We start from the raw sequence: 20,234 nt of genomic DNA, 5'->3' as shown, positions 1-20,234 counted from the left end.
CACATCTTGTGCCCCGCAGTATGCCTACCCGCTCAGGAAAGCCCATCAGGAGTGAAGGTGATAGGGGGTTAAAAGTTGCTAGCCCTGTGATAGGAACTATGGACCGCTTTATCACCAGGGTGGCGGCGGTGATTGACAAGGAGATTGCTATGTCAGAGCGGCGGCTATCAGAGGTATACCTCCCCTCAAGACGTTTATCCTTGGGGGTTGCTGCCCAGTCGCCTACACTGATAAATGCCCGGTCACAACCTGTATCTCCACCTAGTGGGCCTAGCATCTCCACCGACCCCCCCTTGCTGGCTGGTATAGAACTACATATAGAGAGGCTGGAAAACCTCCTGGTTGAACATACACCTATGGTTACCGAGGAAGACGGCGGTCTTAGCAGGCTGCCTTCCCCTTCACCCCTACCCCTAAGCTGTCCGCACGAAGCCACCGAGGATACTTTCTCATTAAAATCACTCACCTCCTTATTAGATACCCCAGTAGGGGAGCCAGACAGGGTACCCACCAACTCCCAATCTCCTGACATTAGTCAGGGACTCAGGCCCCCAAGTAAAAAACAACGAAAGCGCAAAAAGGGTAGGTTAGTAAGTCAGGCTGCTCTTTATCAAAGAGCAAGAAAGTTAGCTGGATCAGGGATGAGAAACTTAAGGGATGGGACCGTAGAAATTGAAGCTGACAAAGAAAGGGATCCTATGACCTCTCCCAAGGGGCTACATACTGGTGATAGTACGGCTAAAGCTCCTAATCCCACCGACCCAGTAGTAGCCGGTCATATCCTTGAGAAGATATATAGCCTCTTGAATCCTTTAGTAGCACAGGTTAAGGGGCTAGGGAATCGGATAGACAAACTAGAACAATCAACCCTTGATGGGTTTCATTCACTCAAAACTACAATTAAACAACTAGCTAGGATGAGTGAAAACAAGGACAAGGTCATAAAGGGGAATGAGTTGTCATCCCAGAGAGATCCCATAACCCCTTTAGGTACACTTAAAGCTGGTTCTAGCAATCCATTAATCCCACCTCCTAAATCTCCCCCTCGTCCCAAAGCGGGACAAAAAGACAAGGGTTTGCCCAAACATCAGGAGCCTGTTAAAAATAAACCAATCCCTCCACCACTAAAACAGCCACAGGCAGGTAGTGGCCAAATGGAAGGTCCCCTAAAAATGGGCACACGGAAGAAACTCAATGGGGCGCTGGTAGGGGAAACCCATAGATCTGCATCTCAATCTATGGCCCCATCCACTACGTTACTGGTCCCTAGAAAACTAGTACGGAGGATTCCCCCAGTAAACCTCCCACCTGACTGTCAACCTTTTGTTGTTGTCCTGGTTAATGTGCCCCCTCTAAAAGAGGGCCAGTTGGAAAACCATCAGTCACTTAAGAATAAGTGTATCCACTGGCTAAAGGCAAATAGGCCAATTCCGCCAGGTGTGGATGGTATTATTTTAGGTGTTCGCAGAGTGGGGTGGGTAGGCCAGGGGAAGAAGACTCAGGAGGGGGATTGTATAATTATAAACTTCCAAGATCCAAGAGTAGTGCCCTCGATTTGTACCCCTAATACATGCATGGGAGCTCCAGGGGTTAAAGTAGTGGATCTCTCTTATTTTTACCCTAGTCAAAGTATTGTCCTAACTGGAGGAAGCTTAACTTCCCCTGTTTCTGTACAGAATTGGGCTGGGGCCACAGGAGGCTTAAGGGAGAATCATTTGCGGCGACTAGAGCCTAACTGACTGGAAGCTGAGAGTAGTGTGGAGCTACCGGGAGTGTCACCCACCCATGTAAGCAGCGCAGGGGGGATGGTAGACCCGCTGATAATTCCCCAAGAACCCGGTATACCTCAGTCACACATGAGTAGGACCACCGCTAGGGACTCTCTTGCACCCAGTGACGCTCCAGCTGCGACGGACCTAGCCTTTAAGGTTTGCAGTTGGAATGTCGCAGGGATTGCAAGAAAACTGGATATACCGGAATTCATTACATGTGTTGACGATCACACCCTGTGTCTCTTCCAAGAGACATGGAGCTTGGTCCCGGTTCATAGGGTGGGTTTTTCCTCCTTTTCTTCCCCTGCTCAGGCTTCGGTATCAGGGAGAGGGCGACCTTCGGGCGGCCTACTCATATGGGTTGCAGCCTCTTTAGATTGCAGAGTAGTGGAGTTCCCCACAGGTTGCCCGGACATTCAGAACATTACCCTAATAGATCCAAGGGGAAGAACTGTTTTGAATATCTATAACATTTACGCCCGGGGAACCAAGGGTGGGAGGAAGTCTTCTGTAATATCTCTCCTCGAGTCCCTGTTAAAAAACACCCCTCATAAGACACGTACAATGGTGGCGGGTGACATGAACTGTACGTTCGAGCCCCTGGGCTCGGACGTCGCCACCGATCAGGACGAGGATGATGCTAGGTTGGGGATTCCGGTTTTGGATATCCCTCCGATCAGAAGGTGGACTGAAGTGGCGCTCCAGATATACTCCCTGAGCCTGGAATTTAATTTAAGGGCAGCCAATGGGAGGACAACCTCAGATAGGGGGGGTGCACACACGTATAATAGGCCTGGACACACCTCTAGGTTGGATTATATCCTAATAGATGTGTGTCTATGGTCCTTTGTAAAAGACATGCAGGTGGTACATACGACGGAGAGTGATCACAATTCCCTCTCCCTGAGTATGGATCAGTGGTGGCGCCCCCTAATGAAGGACAACATTTACCCGGTCGCCGTACCCCCGGATCTGTCCGAAGTCTCCCATTGTGGCAGACGAATAAAATGGGCAAAATTGATTCTCTCTGAGGGAAAGGTAGGGGAAATCTTAACCCTCTTAAATCAAGTGGTAACAGATCTTAGAAACCCATTAGAGGGGGCAGGTAGAGCGAGTGGACTTTTTCCCTCCCTGGTTGAAGCCTTATCTAGTGTGTTTTCATCCCATCCTATCAACTTGGGAAAAAAAACATTTAGAAAACCTGCTGAGGGTTGGTATACCAAAAAATGTAGTTCTTATAAGGCCAAACTAGTTGAGGCAGTTAAACGCAAATCCCGTAGTGAGATACAGGAAACAAGGAAGGCCTATAATAAATCCCTTAAGATTGCTAGGCAGGAGTGGGAAGACAAATTTTGGGAGGACCTACTTCAGGCTAGTAAGGGTAGGGATTCTAGGGCCTTTTGGAATCTCATAGGCACACGGAATAAACCAGATGCATCTGTGAGACCCTGCAATATCCCCCCGCAACATTGGGTAAACCACTTCGGGTCCCTTTACCTCCCCCCAGAAGGGGAATTAAATGCTGGGAGGGAATTTAGATTAGCAGTTGTCCCCCATGCATACGATTTCTTCACTCCCTTAGAGATTGAGGGGGTCATAGGATGGGTGGCCCCGCGCAAAGCACCGGGTCCAGATGGTCTCCCTGGGGATCTTATGAAGGCTTACCCAGTAAAATGGGGTAGGATCATTGCCGCCCTCCTAAATGACATCATGATGGGAGGGGCAGTGCCTGAATCCTGGAAGGGGGCGGTGGTAGTCCCGATCTACAAAAAAGGGTGTAGGGAAACCCCGGGAAACTACCGCCCCATAAGCCTGATAGACTCCACCCAAAAGATAGCTGGTAAAGCTGTCCTTGGAAGGATCTTACATTGGGTGGAGGAAAACAAAATCCTATCAGAATTCCAGGCAGGTTTCCGGGCTGGTATGGGGACCATTGAGCAGGTGTTTAGGTTAGCTCTCCTGGGGTGGAAGGTTGTTGATCTGGGCAAAGGCAGTCTTTATTTGGCTTTTATAGACTTGAAGACTGCCTTTGACCTAGTCCCCCGGGAAGAGCTCTGGAGGGTACTCAATGAGTTGGGAATACCTCCTTACATCTTGTCCCTTCTCATTAGTCTCCATGACCATACCTTTGCGCAGGTCCGCTGGGGCAAAGACGGAGAACTCACTGAGAGGATCCCAGTGTCAAGGGGTGTTAGACAGGGATGCGTCTTGGCGCCCACCCTATTTTCACTTTATGTGAATGGGGTGGTAAAACATCTGCAAAAAGAACCAGCCGACGCCCCCTGTCTCGGAGGAGTCCGTATCCCCACATTGCTTTTTGCGGACGACACGCTTCTGATCTCCAAGACCCCCCAAGGCCTGCAGAAATTGCTAACGCGTTTCCAGGAGTTTTGCGCTGCTAAAGGGTTAATTATAAACGTGGCCAAAACAAAATACCTAGTCCTAAATCCTCCCAGGAAACTTGGCCGTTCACCTACACTCAACTCAGTGGCCTTAGAGAAAGTAGCCGAATTCGATTACCTCGGTATTCGGATTACGGATAGGATGTCCTGGGCAAACCACATTGAGAAAATGGTCCTAAATCACAGAAGAGTAGGAGGAGCACTTGTGAGGGAGTTTTTGGCCTCACCTAGGAGATCGCTTTCCCCAGTAATTGACATCTACAAGGCTAAAGTAGTGACATCAGCCTTGTATGGGGCTGAGCTGTGGGGCCACTGCCGATTGGATGCCCTAGCGATAGCGGAGACCAAACTCCTAAAATCTATTATTTCCATTCCTCTGAGCACGCCATCTGTACCAGTGCTGTTGGACACGGGCTGTAAGAGCATCCAAGATCAGGCTCAGCTTCGCCCTCTCCTATTGTGGACACGAATCTGGAGGGGTGAGGACTTAAAATCCTACGCCGATGGTTTGGGGGAAATAATGAGTTTGGGGGGTTGGGCCAAGATCAGATGGCTGAGCGAAACCAAGAAGCTCCTGGAGAAGATTGGTCTTGGGGATTGTTGGACTTCACGCACAGCCCCTCCTAAAGAAGCTGTTAAAGCGCTCTTTTGGAAGTGGACGGCGGAGCGCTTAATCACAAACTCGAAGCACTGCAAGTCCACGGTCTCATTTTTACAAACTAAAGACATTGTGGCCTTTGAACCCTATTTGGACCTGATCACACTCCCATTTGACCGTGCCCTGTATTTTAAATTTAGAGTTGGATCCCTCCCGCTAGGAGCTGTGGTATCAAACTGGACATCAGTGGCCCGTGCCTCCCCGTATTGTGCTTGTTGCCCGAACAGGGTTGAGTCTATTGTGCATGTTCTATTTGAATGTCCGGATTATGCCAGGCCCCGGAGGTATTGGTTGAAACCCCTCTTCCAAATCTTGGGTACTCGTAGCCACCTAGTCGCCTTGCGCATTTTAATTACTGACACTTCCCCCCCCATTGTGTGCGGAATTGCAAAATTTTTAAAACAGTTTTGGCTTATTCGATGTAAGAGACTGTCAGTAGCGATTTAATTCTTTTCTTAGCTAAGTTATTTATCGGGCGCTTTATGTCCTTTTATTCGTTTTAAATGGGTTCTTATACTGACTTCTTAAAGCTATGTCTTTTTGTATTTTGTATTGATGTTTTGTATATGTGCTTATAAGATATCTTGCATATCGAATAAAAGCTTATGACTGACTGTATCTACTGAGCTCACTGTACCCCTCTGGGAACTCATAGAGCTATGCGCCTAAACTTTTTTCCTTTTCCGACACCTAAATTGTATGGACCTGTCTCTTTTTGACCTTGGACTCTGCACCGCTGGGTCAACCCTTTTTCCTTCTGAGGCAACATTGAACCACCGAGGTGAGTTTTTTACACTACAGGGGCCTTTTGGTTTACTCACCATGAACTCCTCATAACGCTGTAGGGTCATTAATTAATCATCCCTTCCTCCATTTTCTCTAGATTTTGTGCCCTTTGGTGTAACGAAATTTGAAGGAATTAGCAGGTAACTTTGTTTCAGTTCACGCGATAGGTGGTGGTAACTTTAAAAATAATATACTTTTCCGAAGTCCTTGATAGTTAAGGTTTTGTTTTCCCTTCTACTTACAGATTTTATAACTGTGGGCTCCAAGCCGATTAATACGGCTGGACCACTTTGCTAATGTGGATGGGACATGTCGGATATCATCCGATGAGCCTAAGTGTCACCTTTCACTGTCGTCCCTTGATTAGTGTATATTTCTCCCCCGGCCCCCGAGTTGGGGGTGCATTAGTTAAACTACACCTTAATATTGCAGGTGCAGTTATCCCGTTCTGGTTCACCTGGAGCCTACGCGTCCAAGCTGTCGCAAGATCGGCACTCACTGTAGGGCTACTTATGGTAATTCTGGGGACCAATGGCCCCTTTACTGTGTTTATATTGCCCCCTTCCCCCATGGATATTGTTAATCTCTACACTTACCCCCCAGTTGCCCACCCCCGTATCACAGTCCTGAGGAAGACCCCTACGTATGGTGTTAATAAACCTACATTTGTTCGGGTCGAAACGTCAACACTTCTCTTTGAACCAGCAGAAAAGCAACAAAGATTGTTCTACTGTGTTTTTCTCGGTCAGCATGGTTATAATAATTTATGCGAAATCTTGTGGCGAAATAACGAGCCACTTCTTGATGTTAAGCATGAATAAGTGTTTTGCACAATAAACTTACTCTTCCGTACCACTTCATCCTCACTCAAATCACTAAACTCTTCCTACAACCCCCTTTCTTTTTTTAAATTTATTTTTATTAACAATCATCAACAGTAAGCATGCATTACCATGACACAATCAATCTGATCAAGAGTCCTCATATGACAATCATTATGCTCATTTTACACTTTTAGGACAAATCAAGGAGAAAGCAAGTCATCAGGGGCTATCGAATGCGGTGGGGTACAAATGTTTCCTGTATAGGAATTCCATGGCCACCATATACGGGACCATTTCTTAGGGCAGCCACGAGCCAGATAAGACCGATTTTTCTCGGAACATGCACCAGTCCATGCTAGTTTTCCATTCGTTCAGAGTGGGAAAGGTGGCTGCCCCGCAAGCCTGGGCAATGTTCCTTTTAGCCACCATGAATCCAAGTGTACTCCACTGCGTTTGATGTGCGTTTTGTGTTTGTTGGCTCCCATATGTTAAGCAAACACCTATGCGCCGCCGGGGAAATGTGGATTTCCAGGACCTCCCCCACCACACCATGAATTTCCCTCCAGTAGGACCGGATGAAAGAGCACTCCCAAATGATGTGTAGGAACGTACCCAGCTGGCCACACAGTCTATGACAGTCCTCAGTGGATGCCCTCCCCATCAACACTAGTCTGGGCCCGTCATATATATGCTATGCAAGATTTTAAGTAGGAACAGTCGCAGTCTTGCCGGGATGGCCACCACCCTGGGGGAGGACACAGCCTCCTGCCAATCTTCGCAATCCAGTTCAATACCGTCTGCTACCCATTTCTGTCAAAGTTGTGTGAAGGGGTTGTCCATAATATAGATTAGTTTATTTTATATCAGCGAAATAGTCTTCACTGGGAGGTGGCCATCCAGTATCCTACTTTCCAGTGGAGAGGACTCCGGGGAGGTTGGGGGGAGCGCGCCCATGGCAATGGCGGAGCGTAGGAAATGCCTTATTTGTCTGTAATGGAAATGTTCTGCGTCGGCCAGCTCATGTTGTGCCTGAAGGGAGGTGAACGTTTTAATGTCCCCCTTTTCCCACATATCATGAATGCGGGAGATCCCAATCATATCCCACTTGTCAAATCCCTTCGTCCGCCACATGTTTCCCAGTTTCTCGGAATCCCACAAGGGGGTGGCCAGTGTCAGTTTACCCTTCCATCCCAGATATCGGTGGGCAGCGCGCTAGACAGTCACCGAGTGTCCTGTGGGGCCCGTCAGTGGAGGTCTTGCTGGTTTGGAGTACAGTGCTCTATTGTACCCGGGAGAATCCCCCTGTCCATCCGATAGCCTGGGTCATCAGGGGCCCCGTTGGTGCCATGATTAATGGCAGCCAGGTGGGCAGCCCCCAGGAAGGGCAATATGTCCAGCATACCATTTCAAGGTTAGTTTGCTGAGGGCTATACGCGGTGGTCCGTTCCATAGCAGTTCCCTCTGGAGTTGTTCAGTTTCTTTGAAGTAAGAAAGGGGGACAGCGTCAAGCGAATTTTGCAGGGCATAGAGGAAGCGGGAGAGGGACATCATTTTAAAAAGTGCAGCCCTCCCTAGGAGAGACAACAGAGGGGTTCTCCAGCTGGCTATGTCACGTCGCAGGCGTTGGAGAGCGGGGAGGAGGTTATTGTCGTAACGGCGCGTGGGAGCTAGGGAGACAAATGTACCTAAATATTTGAACCCTGATTTGCTGAGTTGAATCAGGCAGTTAGAAGGCAAAGTGGGCATGCCCCCATGATGGGGATACAGATGTGACTTAGCCCAGGGTACTTTGAATCCGGAATATCGCCCAAACACTGCCAAGATATCTAGTAAGGCAATTGGAGATTTTCGGGGATCGGTGAGATAGAGTAATATGCCATCCGCGTAAAGTGATATCCAGTCTGCAGACCAGCAGAATCCACGGATCACTAGATCCTGTCGGATCCAGGCTGCCAACGACTCTAGCGCCAAGGCGAATAAGAGAGGGGAGAGCGGGCAACCCTGGCGGGTGCCCCGGCTCAAAGTGAATGTGTCAGATTGTTTGTTATTTACTACCACTTTCGCCAACAGTGCTGCATAGAAGAGACTGACCCAATTGATAAAATCTGAGCCAAACCCCAGCTTCTAGGAGCACTGCAAAGAGATACAACCCCCTTTCTTTCCCATTCTTCTGGGCACTTGTTTTCGTACAAATGTTACGGTATTACTAATATATATTATAATGTGACAGTGTGATTAAATAACACTGTTCCATCCTTCATTCAACGTGGTCCTTTTGCATTATTCTGCTAATGTATGTTTATGGTGTGTGTTGTTGGTGTGTGTTGTTAAAATATTGCCTACTCGGACCACCTTATATTGTACTACTTTACCTGCACAAGGATTAGTTAAAAATTCTGTCCTTGGTTCTTCTGGTGCATGAAGCATAAAACGAGATGGTATCCATCAATTTCCAGAATCCGTATTTCCGCATTCCAATCCTGTGATATTCAGTAGGTGCCTGCATATCATGGTAGGGTCCACTCATTACTATGTTTCGTGGCACATTTCAGGAGGTTGAATATTTCAGTATCCTCATATCTGATAGAGACTACTAGCCGCAGATTCCTTCACGTAGAATTATCCCAAGGCGTGAGACTGGACCCAGAAACTTTTTTCCCAGCATCCCTGCGCGCCGGGGGACGGCATCACGCTGCTCCGACCATGTGTCGCCCCCGTACGTGAAGTAAGCGAGGTCACATAAGTCCCACCCCTGCGCGCCTATGTCAGTTTTTACCTTTTCCGCGTGCAACACGGATCCGGTCTTTGTTTGGGCCCCTTTTTCTACCTCATTGTGATATATTTTAGTGGAACAGTGTGCAAATGCTTTCGGGCTTCAAGACTTGCACGTCGTGTGGGCGTCTTATGTTGGTGAACGACCCTCACTTCATTTGCATGTGGTGTTTAGGGGAAGATCACGGCACTAGTGATTGTGAAGCGTGCCAACAGCTGAAGCTGAAGTCGCCGCGGGAGCGCCGAATGAAACTGCTCTCGGCGCGTATTTCAAGGTCGGCTTTATCCCCTTGATCAGCCTCGGCAGACGGTTTCAGAAGCGGCCGTTGCCGGAGTCCTCATCCCTCTCCAATGTCGCAAGAGCGTCGCTCCCCAGTGGGTAAGTATTGCAGCTTGTCCCCGGTGGCTGGTGTTGGGCCTGCCGGGGGCGTGGGCTCCCCATGGGTGATGCGGCCCGCGTGTCGTCCTCCTATCCACCGTTTCCCGGTGAATAGGCGTCGAGAGTCCAGATGGAGACAAATGCGGCGGCTTTGCAGGTCTCGCTGGCGTCTCCTCCTCCTCCTTCCCCTCCTGGGGTGTCAGCGGATCCCTTGCATTGCGCGGGGCACTCCGCGACATCTCCGGCGGCGACTGGCTCGGATCCAAGCTTGGAGGATGTGGTACTGTTGGGGTGCGGCCCTTCGGAGGTCCCTCCTTCGGACCACGGCGCGTCTGCCTCAACGCAAACTCCCACGGGAGTCCCTGTGGTGTCACGGGAGGTCGCCGGGACTCGGGTCGCAATCCCGAGCCCCCCTCGGCCCTCTGGACAGGCGACGGCCTTGTCCACAGCTAAACTGACACCGCCACAGCCCCGGGAAATGCTGGACTGGGCGGCGCCACAAGGGTCGGTGGACCCCCCTCGTCCGGCTCTGGGTCGAGGCTGGACGGAAACCCCTCGTCCTCCTCCTGGCCCCTCTCGTCCCTCTGCGCAGGCAGCTGCCTCATAGGAGGGCGAGTCGGAGGTTGAATCGGCCCTGGCGGCGCCCCATGGGTCGGCTGGCCACCTCCGTCATATTCAGGGCCGAGGCTGGCGGAGGACTTCCTGTCACTCCCCTGGTCCCTCTCGTTCCTCCACGCAGGCGGCTGCCTCGTCGGAGGTCGAGTCTGCGTCGTTCTGGCGCCGCCCCTTGGCCACTCAGGCTCCTCTCTGGTCCTCAGCGCGGTGTGACTTGGAGGAGCCCTATCCGGCATCTCCTTCAGCGCTGGATGGTGATGTCGTCCTGCCTCGAACGGCGGACTCTACGGCCCCAGACAGGCACGAGTCGCGATTCGTCTTCGGGCGCTCCCTCTTGTCCGGAGGTTGGGTGCCTACTGGTGTCATCCTCGCCGGAGACAGGCCGCCGCAGGTTGGCTTGTTCACCGGCGTCATCAAAGGGCGGCTCACCGCCATTCCCGAGGCCAAGGTGTTCGCCAGAGGAGCAACAGGTCCCCCACTCTTCAGTTCCTTCTAACTTCCTGGTCTGGCCTTTGCCCGCCACGCTCGGCTTCGGGGATGGCCGCCTTAGTTTACAGCCATCGCCCACGGAGGAGCTGCTTTCTCCACCGCGGGGCCCTAGGGTGGCGGGTGTGGCATTCACTCACGCAGTGCCCACGCCTGTGGGTATTCTGCTCATGGGTGACTCGGTTGTTCATTTCCCGGCGGACCATCTTTTGGAGGTTCTCCACCAGGGCTCTGGTTAGAGGGAGCTCTTGCTTCCTTTTCAGGGCTCGCTCCTTTCTTCCCTGATGGGGACTTGGAGGCCCTCCCGCCTCAGGGGATCCGGTGCCTCAACACCTTCTGCACCGGCACCTTCCGGCGCCGCGTGAATCGGCATGTCTTTCCCTCCACCCTTCTGCCTTCAGTCCACTTTTGCGGGCTGCTTTTCCCTCCCTGGGGCCAATGTTGTCCCCACCGTCCCGAGAGGCCCGCTATCTGGACTCTTGGGGGCGCAACATGTTCGCCTCGACCAGCGCTGCCCTGCGGACCCTTAACAGCTTATGTGTGTTGGCTAGGGCCACTTCTTGTTTGTGGGACTCGGCTGAGTCCTTGGGATGCATCGCTTCACAAGAAACTGTTCAGTTGGACTTACGGCATCATGCGCTGGATGGCCGGGAGCTATCAGCGTTTATTCTCATCTCTGCTTTGGACATCTCGGAGGTGCTGGGCTGGGCCATGGCTTCCTCAGTCGCCCTCCGCCGCCATGCTTGGCTTCGGGACGGCGTGTTCCCTGAAAATGTTCGAGAGCGGCTGATCGATCTTCCATTCAATGGCACCCTGTTATTCCATGCCCCGGCAGACTCCGCCATCCAGAGGTTCTTGACAGGGCTCCGTCCTCCGCCTCCTCCTCCTCCCCCTCATCCTCCCCCTCATCCTCCCCCTCATCCTCCCCCTCATCCTCCCCCTCATCCTCCCCCTCATCCTCCCCCTCATCCTCCCCCTCATCCTCCCCCTCATCCTCCCCCTCATCCTTCCCCTCCTCTTTCCCCTCCTCAGTGACTGCTGAGTTGATCTGGTTCTGGACCTTCTTCTGGGCCGGTTGTCCTTGCTGTGGGGTGTGTTTTGTGGCCACTTGAGTCCTCCTTGCTGGGACTGTGGCGTTGTTGGCTGCTGGACGGCCCTTTTGTTGACTGTGTGTTTTTGCTAGAGTTTTGCTCAGAGGCTGAGATTAGGCCTTCTGTTTTTCTCTTGGGCTGCTTGATAAGCCTTCCGCAGGGGGGTTTTCCTGTGGTTCTTTCGTTTTTTTCCTCAGCTGCGGAAGTTTCTTCCAAAGAGGGTTCCCATGTCTTGGGACTTAACATACCCTATGTGGGTAGGGGTAGCTGTTATATAGCTTGTTCTGTGCTGAGAGTTGTGGTTGCCTTCAGGCTTCTGCTCTCCGTGGCATTTATGTACGTTGCGGGTACAATTCCCTTATTGCTGGATTGGGATGCCTTGGTGGCGCTCTGGGGTACCCTTCTCTGGGGCCGCTACGCTGTTCGCCAGGTCTGAAATGCGGTCTGTGGCCTGGCGTTGTGGCTCTGGTTCTGCTTCGTTTTCGGCCATGTGTGCGGGCCCCTCTCTGAGGTGTGTCCGGGCCCTTCTTCGCCCTTCTGTTCTCTATCCTGGGGGCTGAGATGGTTTTTGTGTTCCTCCCTCTTTCAGGTGCAGCCTGCCTGGTCTTCCTGGGTGCTTTGGGCTACTCTTTTACTTCCGACTGCTCCCGCTGTCAGCACTATTCTGTCTGATCTATTGACTTCCGGCTGTAGTGGGCTCCATTTTCCTCTTCTAGGGGTGTGTTCCCGGTGGGGGGGGGGCTTGCCCTCTTTTTCCCTCGTCTCCTTGGAGCCTCTAGGTTGATCATCTTCCTCTTCCTTGCCCTGGCCTTGGATGGAGGTTCTGTTGCCGTGTGGGGTGCTTCGGCCTTGCCTTGCCCTTGTTTCCTATGTTGAGTGTGAATGGGCTTTCTTCTTCCCACACCACTCTTGAGGTCAGTGGTGTTCTGCTTGTAGGGTTTCCCCTTGCCTGGGAGGAAAAGGTTACTAGCCCTGTCTGTTGGACTGGTCCCCTGTGGGGCCCTCTGTTATGTCCAGGCTGGTGGGGTCCTTTTGCAGTCCCTCCTTCCCCATGGGTATAGCTATGGTATCTATTCTACGTGAAGGAATCTGCGGCTAGTAGTCTCTATCAGATGTATGAGTTACTTACCTTCGGTAACGTTGTATCTGGTAGAGACGATTCTAGCCAAAGATTCCTTCACGGCCCGCCCTTCCTCCCCGTTCTGCGAGGAGCTTTAGCTTGGTCTTCTGCACTCTCCTCCCGGAGGGTGGCTATACTTCCTGTGGGTGCATTCCTTGTTCCTTTGACAGGCTGTTTGTCTTGTTTCTTGTTCCTTCCTCCTCTGTTGGAGCCTTGGAGGATGGATCTAGGGGGCATTCCTGTGCCCCTCTGTTCTGGTTGTTCCAGGGGGGAGAGGGGGGGCCTGTCTACATGCTGGCAGGGTCGCCGTTCCGGGCTGTGCTCTGCTCTTTCTTCTTTCCCTGCCCTTGGGTTACTGCAGTGTTGACACTGCTCCTTATGGTGTTGTTTGTCTCCATTCCTCTTTTCTGCTTTTCCCATACTCCCACAGTTTTTGTCTTATGGCTCCGTGTTGTGGCGCGGAAAAGTTCTCCGAAGAAAACTTATGTAGGCGCGCCGGGGTGGGACTTATGTGACCTCGCTGATGCGGGCGACGCCATCGGCGGAGCTGCATGATGCAAGGATGCTGGGCAAAAAAGTTTCCGGATTCAGTATCATGCCTGGGGATAATTCTACGTGAAGGAATCTGCGGCTTGAATCGTCTCTACCAGATACAACGTTACCCAAGGTAAGTACCTCGTACATCTTGACAACTGGCTGCTTAAAGCCAGCTTGCCACAGAGGGTGTCACACCACTTGCAGGCAACCGCAACCCTGCAGTTCAATTTGGGTTTTTCCATCCATCAGCATACCCAACTCATACCTAGAGCCCTCTCAGCGCCTCCTGTCCATAGAGGCACTGATGAGAACGATACTGGAGTTTTCGCCTCTCTACAGGCAATCCTGGGCCTTCAGATATGAGCGATCTCATATTCCATATGTGAGGGTTCTCCACCCACTGTCTGTTAGCTTCCAGCAACTCATCCATGAATGTCCTGTGGAAAACAAATTGCTCACGAGTGATGCCTTTACAGGAATCAATAAAACATGAGGGAGATCTTGCAGAAACCATTGTGAATTTCTGTAACATTGCGACTGACCTACCCTGGTGGTCGGTGTAGCTAGCTGGCTCTCAAATACTATACCAAAGTAAGGTAGAGTGTGCACAGAGACCGTTGGGCCCAATGTTAGTCAATGGAGACTGGGTGGACCCACAAAAGGTACTGATTTCAGGTAAGTACCCGCGGTTTCAGGGCACAGGCCCCAGGGCTTTAGGCAAGCACGGGGGTGGCACAAGGCAGCACCAAAGCTACAGCAGCACAGGGGTGGCCAGGTGCATGTTGCCAGCACAGCGTTGGGCGTCCAATGAAATCCTATGGAGATTCTTCTTTGTGGACAGAGGCTGCAGGCATCGAACCGGAGGGTGCAGGCAGAAAACCAGCAGCAAGGCAAATTGGGATGTTGGAGGTCACATGGGCGGAGGCTGCAGGCATCGAACCGGAGGGTGTAGGCAGAAAACCAGCAGCAAGGCAAATTGGGATGTTGGAGGTCACATGGGCACTGCTGGTCAAGCTCCCCAAAGCCCGGGAGCTGCGGGTGCAGAGGCCTTTTTAGATGTCGGATTTCTTCTCACCGGGCCGGTCACTGTTGGGGAGGCCTTTCAGATTCATACAGCATGCGCTGTCATGGGGGAGGTCATGATCGCTGGAGAGACTTCACTGGACTGGTGAGCCACTCAGACTCGGGCCGTGGACGTTGGGTGCAGAGTGGGCAGGAGTTGCGGTTCCAGGTAGCACAGGAGTCCTTGGAGTTTATTTCTTTGGGACAGGTCCACTGTCCACAGGACATTGGATTCTTTTTCAGAGACAGCAGTCCACCCAGGGTTTTCCGAGGTCGCGTTCTGCAAGACAGCTCGCCGTTTTGTTGCAGATTCTTCTAAGCTGGAGACAGGCCACGAGGGCTGGGGCCAAGGTGGTTTTTGTCTTCAGGCTTATCGTCCGTGTCAGCTACAGGGATGTCTTCTTTCTTCTTTGGTCATCGCAGATCTGAAGACCAAGGTTCAGGGGTGCCCCTAAATGCTGAATTTAGGGGCATTACAGGTGCTGGCAAGTTGTAGCCAATGGGCTACTTTCCTTTAGGGTGGCTAAACCCTTTGTATGTCCCCTCCATTTGGGGAGGTGGCATCCACTATCCTGATTGGCTAAAATCCTTCCATACAACAAAAAGGATTTTCAAAGGAGGGGGTCACTTCATCTCTGGACACCTTAGCGGTGGTCCTGGCTGAGAGAGGAAACACCTCTCCTGACCTTGCCTCCAAAACTGTGGCTTGGTCAGGGGGGCGAGCATCTTCACTGGCTGGAAAGGCCCTGGCTAGCATAACAAAGGTATGCCGCCATGAATGCTGTTCCTGTTTGGGGATAGGTGAGAAGCACCTCCACCCCAAGCAGGCTTTGTATCTTACCCAGGAGAGCACAAGAGCTAAGACCTCAGGGGGTCAGAAACATGTCTGTGTGTGGCAGGCTGGTGCAGACCAGTCAGCTGTACACTAGGGAGTTGGTCATTTTTCAGACAGTATCTCTAAGTTGGATTCCACATTAGACATAACTCCTTCGCCTCGCACAGATTTCATTATTTTACTAAAGGGAAGCTGATATTTTTTATGTCCCTTTCCAGTGAACATAAGCCAATTGAAAAGGTTACTTGTGTATAAACTTTGGACAGATATGTCCTTCTCGAATCAGACTTTGATGCCTTGCTTTCTTCATGACCATAATCTGATAAGAGTGAGGATGATGAGTATATTTGATAATCTTCTGCCACCAGGGTCCCCTTGAAATTGGTTTTCACTTTGATTTGCTGAATGCCAGCAAGATGAACTATTCCTACTAGGTCTATGGTTTGAATAGCACCAAAGGTGTTGGAGACACCCTTTCCATTTACAGAGATCATGTACAATTTGTAAACCAAAATTCTTGGAAAACTCAAAACTCTAAGCTTTTCTTGCCATTTAATGAAGCTTTGACTGGCACATTTACAGGAGCCTTGGAAAGTTTACAGTCAGCAATTGCTGTCCTTATGTCAAAGCTTTGGAATGAGAGCCAAATAAACCAAAATGTATTTCAATGCTTACTACTACAAATGCTTCCAAGGGTAATTTCTAGGTTGATCAGAACCTTGACTTAAGAAGATTAGGTCTCACTCTATAAGAGAGAGCACAGAAATTGGTCATGCTGAAACTTGGATGTCTACCACATCTGTTCAGCAAACACTGTTGTCTTGATTCAAAGCTATGTTCAGTGCAGAAGAGCAATTTTGCTGTCTATTTTAGTCCACATAAGGAACAAACATGGTTTTCTCAGACCCTCCTGTATTTAGGTCTCGCCTGCACAGCGCGCATGCGCTACATAGGAGAACCTTTAGCCATCGCTCTGGTCATTTTCAAGCACACACTCGTGCTTGTGGCGGCATCTACCTTGCGGAAGCAAGCAGGGGCGCGCCACAAGCACGAGTTCAGTGCTTGAAAATGAGCAGACTTCTCTCCCAAGTGCGCGTGCACCACCTGCGGTCTCACCTACTGCTCTTGCTTAACTTTTACGGCTGCGGGGCCGCGCTTGTGTTTCAGTGCTTGTTCTTCAAGGTTCCTTCCCTTAGCCATGCCCCCGGGAGAGATCTCTCATCACGCCCGCTCTCCACCACTCTTCCCTCCACTGCTGTGTGCAAAAAGCACGCTTGCTCCTGTCTCTCACTGTTTGAAGGGCTGCACTTGTGTTTCAGCGCTTGTTCTTCAAGGTTCCTTACCGTAGCCATGGCCAATTCCTTCCCATAGCCATGCCCCCAGGAGAGAGCTCTCATCACACCCGCTATCCACCACTCTTCCCTCCACTGCAGTGTGCGAAAAGCATGCTCGCTCCTGTCTCTCACTGTTTGAAGTACCGCTCTTGTGTTTCAGTGCTTGTTCTTCAAGGTTCCTTCCCGTAGCCATGCCCCCGTTCCTTCATGTAGCCATGCCCCCGTTCCTTCATGTAGCCATGCCCCCAGGAGAGATCTGTCATCATGCCCGCTCTCCACCACTCTTCCCTCCACTGCAGTGTGCGAAAAGCATGCTCGCTCCTGTCTCTCACTGTTTGAAGTGTGCAGGCTCTCTCAGTACTTAGTACCAGCACTTTTTACTTTGAAATGGAGACTGCTGGCATTTCTCAGCACATTTAACTTTCGGGCCGCGCTTGTGTTTCAGCACTTGTGTTTCAGCGCTTGTGTTTTAGCTGGTTTTTTTCTTTTATGCCGCCGGCGGTCTAACACATGTCCGGTTTCCATAACTACGTGCGAAGGGACTTCTTGTCCCATTCACCTTTAAACCAGACCACACTTTCCACTCGCTGGTATCGTGCGGCTCCTTTTGTTTCTTTTCTATGCTGCGGCTGTTGAAACTTTCTCCCCTCGCACACCTTGGGATTTAACTACATTTCCCAGCGGCCTGACTCTTTTTCATGCTGTGGGCGTTGGTACTACTTCTCCCAGCACTCTTTGGTATGATACCACATCTCCCAGCATCCTCTGCGACCTTCCGGTCATTCAAACAATTTAAACACCGGCACCCGGTAGCTTCTTTGCATCTACCGGTCCGGACACCTGCCTCGGGAGACAACGGTCTCCTACTCAAGTGAGTACCCACGCTCCGGCTATCAGCTCTGGGCTCTCCTCTGCTTTATGCCACCCCCCAGTCCTAGTGTGTCCGTATCACGTTACTGAGACTTCCAGGGTCCGGCTACCTGCTCAGGGCTCTCCTCCACCTCATGCCATCATTAACAGGCAAAGCTGCTCCATCTCACTTACTAAAGACTCCTTTTGACCGCCAACATTCGAGCTCCGGGTCCCCTGGCCCACGCAACACTCAGGCTGGGTCTTTTTATTCACCTTCATTTTCTTTCAATTTCACGTCAGCACCGTGGCCCCGGGTCTCTTAGGCCTTGCCGCCTATATTGGCGGTCAGACGTGGCACTTCAGCACCAGTAATCTCTCCTGCTAGGTGCATATTTTTTAACTGCTTTTCAGGAAGATTCAACGCGGACTCCCATGTTCTGCATTGAGCAGGCTTGCGGTTATACCCGTTTCTGAGCCATCTCATTTCCTTTGCCTAAGATATTTACCAGTAATCACAGCCCATGTGGGTTGTTTCCCATTCCCCCTCCCATAGAAGCACGTTCTACCCTCAAAAAAATAAGTCTTGAAGGGCACCACTTCAGTACTGTTCTATCGGGCCCAGCCCTTCATTTTCTGGCAAGTTATTAAACATCCAGATATTAATCTTCACTAACCCTTCTTAGGTTCTGGCAGGTTACCCCTTTGTCCCCCCCCCCCTTCTCTCCTCTCCCCCTCCCTCCCCCGGTTTGTACCTTGGGGTCAAACGCTTGTCCATCAGCCCACCTTCCAACTGGCTGAGATTACTGTTGTAATTACTGGTTGCTCACTGAAAGATTTACATATTTATTTTAAACAAACAACTGTTTTGGTTTTGTTTGCAGAAAGGAATAGCTCTTTAATTACTCAAAATGCTACCTTGCCAATGTTCACTTTTGTGAACTTTAACTTGACTTATTTGAAAGGAACAGTCACAAAAAGAAACAGAAGACTTGCCTTTTATTGCTACTGAGACCGACTGTCATTCTTGAGAGCCAGGGTCTTGGATCTATTGGCGGTTTAACATCATGTGAGTCATGGTCTGGCTTTGTGCCTTAAAACAAGACAAATGCAGCATGTGACCATGATAAAAATCGTGACTGGCATGCTAATGTAGTGTCGCATATATTTCAAGTACGCCCCAAAATAATAGCAGCCAGTACTCTGTTTTCCCACACCACATGTGAACACATCCTGGTGCCCCTTTGATAAACAAGCATTGGAATAGTCAATAGGTCTCGCCTTTGGGACCTTATAGGTGTTTAGCCATGCAACACTTGATGTTGTTGCACCAAGGATATTGTGCTGGATAACTAAACACTTATAAGGTCCCAAAGGTGAGACCTATTGGCTATGCCAATGCGTGTTATGATTGTTGTGTCAATGGCAATCTCTCAAGATGAGATTGATGTGGGAAGGAGTATTCATTAGAAGAGCAAGGTACTTTTCTTCAGAACCATTTGTTATGATAGGTGCCCTATTGTCCCTCACAATCGTCCTCACCTTCTGCCTCCTCTCACTGATAGGTGTGTTATTCTCCTGTAGTGTGTCTTCTGTTCATCAAGTTGTTGTCTCTTGTCTTTTTTGTCTTAGCCTCTCTGAGGTATGGAAAATTAGGGAGAACTGACTTTAATGGCACGGCATCAGCTGCTCTACATCACCCAGCACCTGTGTGTCATCACTATGGCACCCACCACAAATCTATTTAAACTTTTCAGGTCCAATGTGCTTCCTGGAGAAAAAGACAATTAGGAATTTGCCAGTAAATCACTTAACCATGAGGGGAAAAAATTACCAATTGAAATTAACTTCTCCTTTCTTCCAACAGGCTGTGGCAAACCCTGATATTGCTGCCAAGAGGAAGTTAAAGAAACACAAGAATAAGCTGGAAGCAAAAAAGAGGAAAATTGAGTTTTTGCGGCCAGGCTACAAGGCAAAGAAATCACGGAGTAATACACTTAAGGATCTAGCAATGGTTGAATGAAAGGTTTCAGTTGAAACATCTGTGTTTAATTTAATTGTGATGGCTAAAGCAACCAGCTTCTGTAAATACTGGACTTCAGAAATATGGATTCTTTGTGTTCAGCCTTCGACCTGAAACCTCTTTGGATTAAATTGAGAAGTGGCCACTGCTTTGTACTGTGCGGAAGAATAGCTTGAACGTATTAATTATTGTACAGTTTATAGTAACAATATGTATTTTTTAACTTAAATGTGCATAAAGAACCTCTTTACACATCCATCAGTGTTATTTTTGTTTGCCTTTTGTTTTAATTAGTTGTAGAAGATACTGTACTGAAACAGGTTATTACTATTAGCCCTGGACAGCAGTTTAGAAATTATACTTCAGATGGGCATTTGCAAGCAGAATATTGTCCATTGGTGGATATATCAATTGTGTTTATTTGCTTTACATATCCACCTTTTAACTGTTTCTATTTTTTGAAGACAGGTCGTTGAGAATGTCGATTGTTACTGTCCTAAGCATTTGTTTTATTTATTAATTTATTTGGGCTTTTATCGTGCTAAACATGCTGTTGATTGTCAGCTCTCAGCCATTTCTGTGCTTTATATAGGAACTAATAGGGGACTACATCTTCCATAATTTTCCCATTTAACAGAGATTTCATGGATTACAGAATGTGGCTTCATGCAGATGGACAGTGACCCATT

General features: G+C 49.9%; 1 protein-coding gene across 2 annotated transcripts in view; it reads left to right on the top strand.

The window, feature by feature from the left end:
- The window catches only part of UTP20 (UTP20 small subunit processome component), a 1,109,880-nt gene extending 1,090,079 nt beyond the window's left edge, over window positions 1–19,801 (top strand). For both annotated transcript variants that reach the window (XM_078675325.1, XM_078675316.1), the window contains exon 62: window positions 19,390–19,801. In XM_078675325.1, coding sequence (XP_078531451.1) covers window positions 19,390–19,545 — 156 coding nt within the window. In that variant the 3' untranslated portion in view covers window positions 19,546–19,801. The remainder of the gene's footprint in view (window positions 1–19,389) is intronic.
- Window positions 19,802–20,234: the final 433 nt, after the last annotated feature.

Source organism: Lissotriton helveticus, chromosome 1_1, assembly GCF_964261635.1.
Source record: "Lissotriton helveticus chromosome 1_1, aLisHel1.1, whole genome shotgun sequence".
Classification (NCBI taxonomy): domain Eukaryota; kingdom Metazoa; phylum Chordata; class Amphibia; order Caudata; family Salamandridae; genus Lissotriton; species Lissotriton helveticus.
The sequence above is the reverse complement of the archived record's forward strand: the minus strand, read 5'-3'. Positions and strand labels throughout refer to the sequence as shown.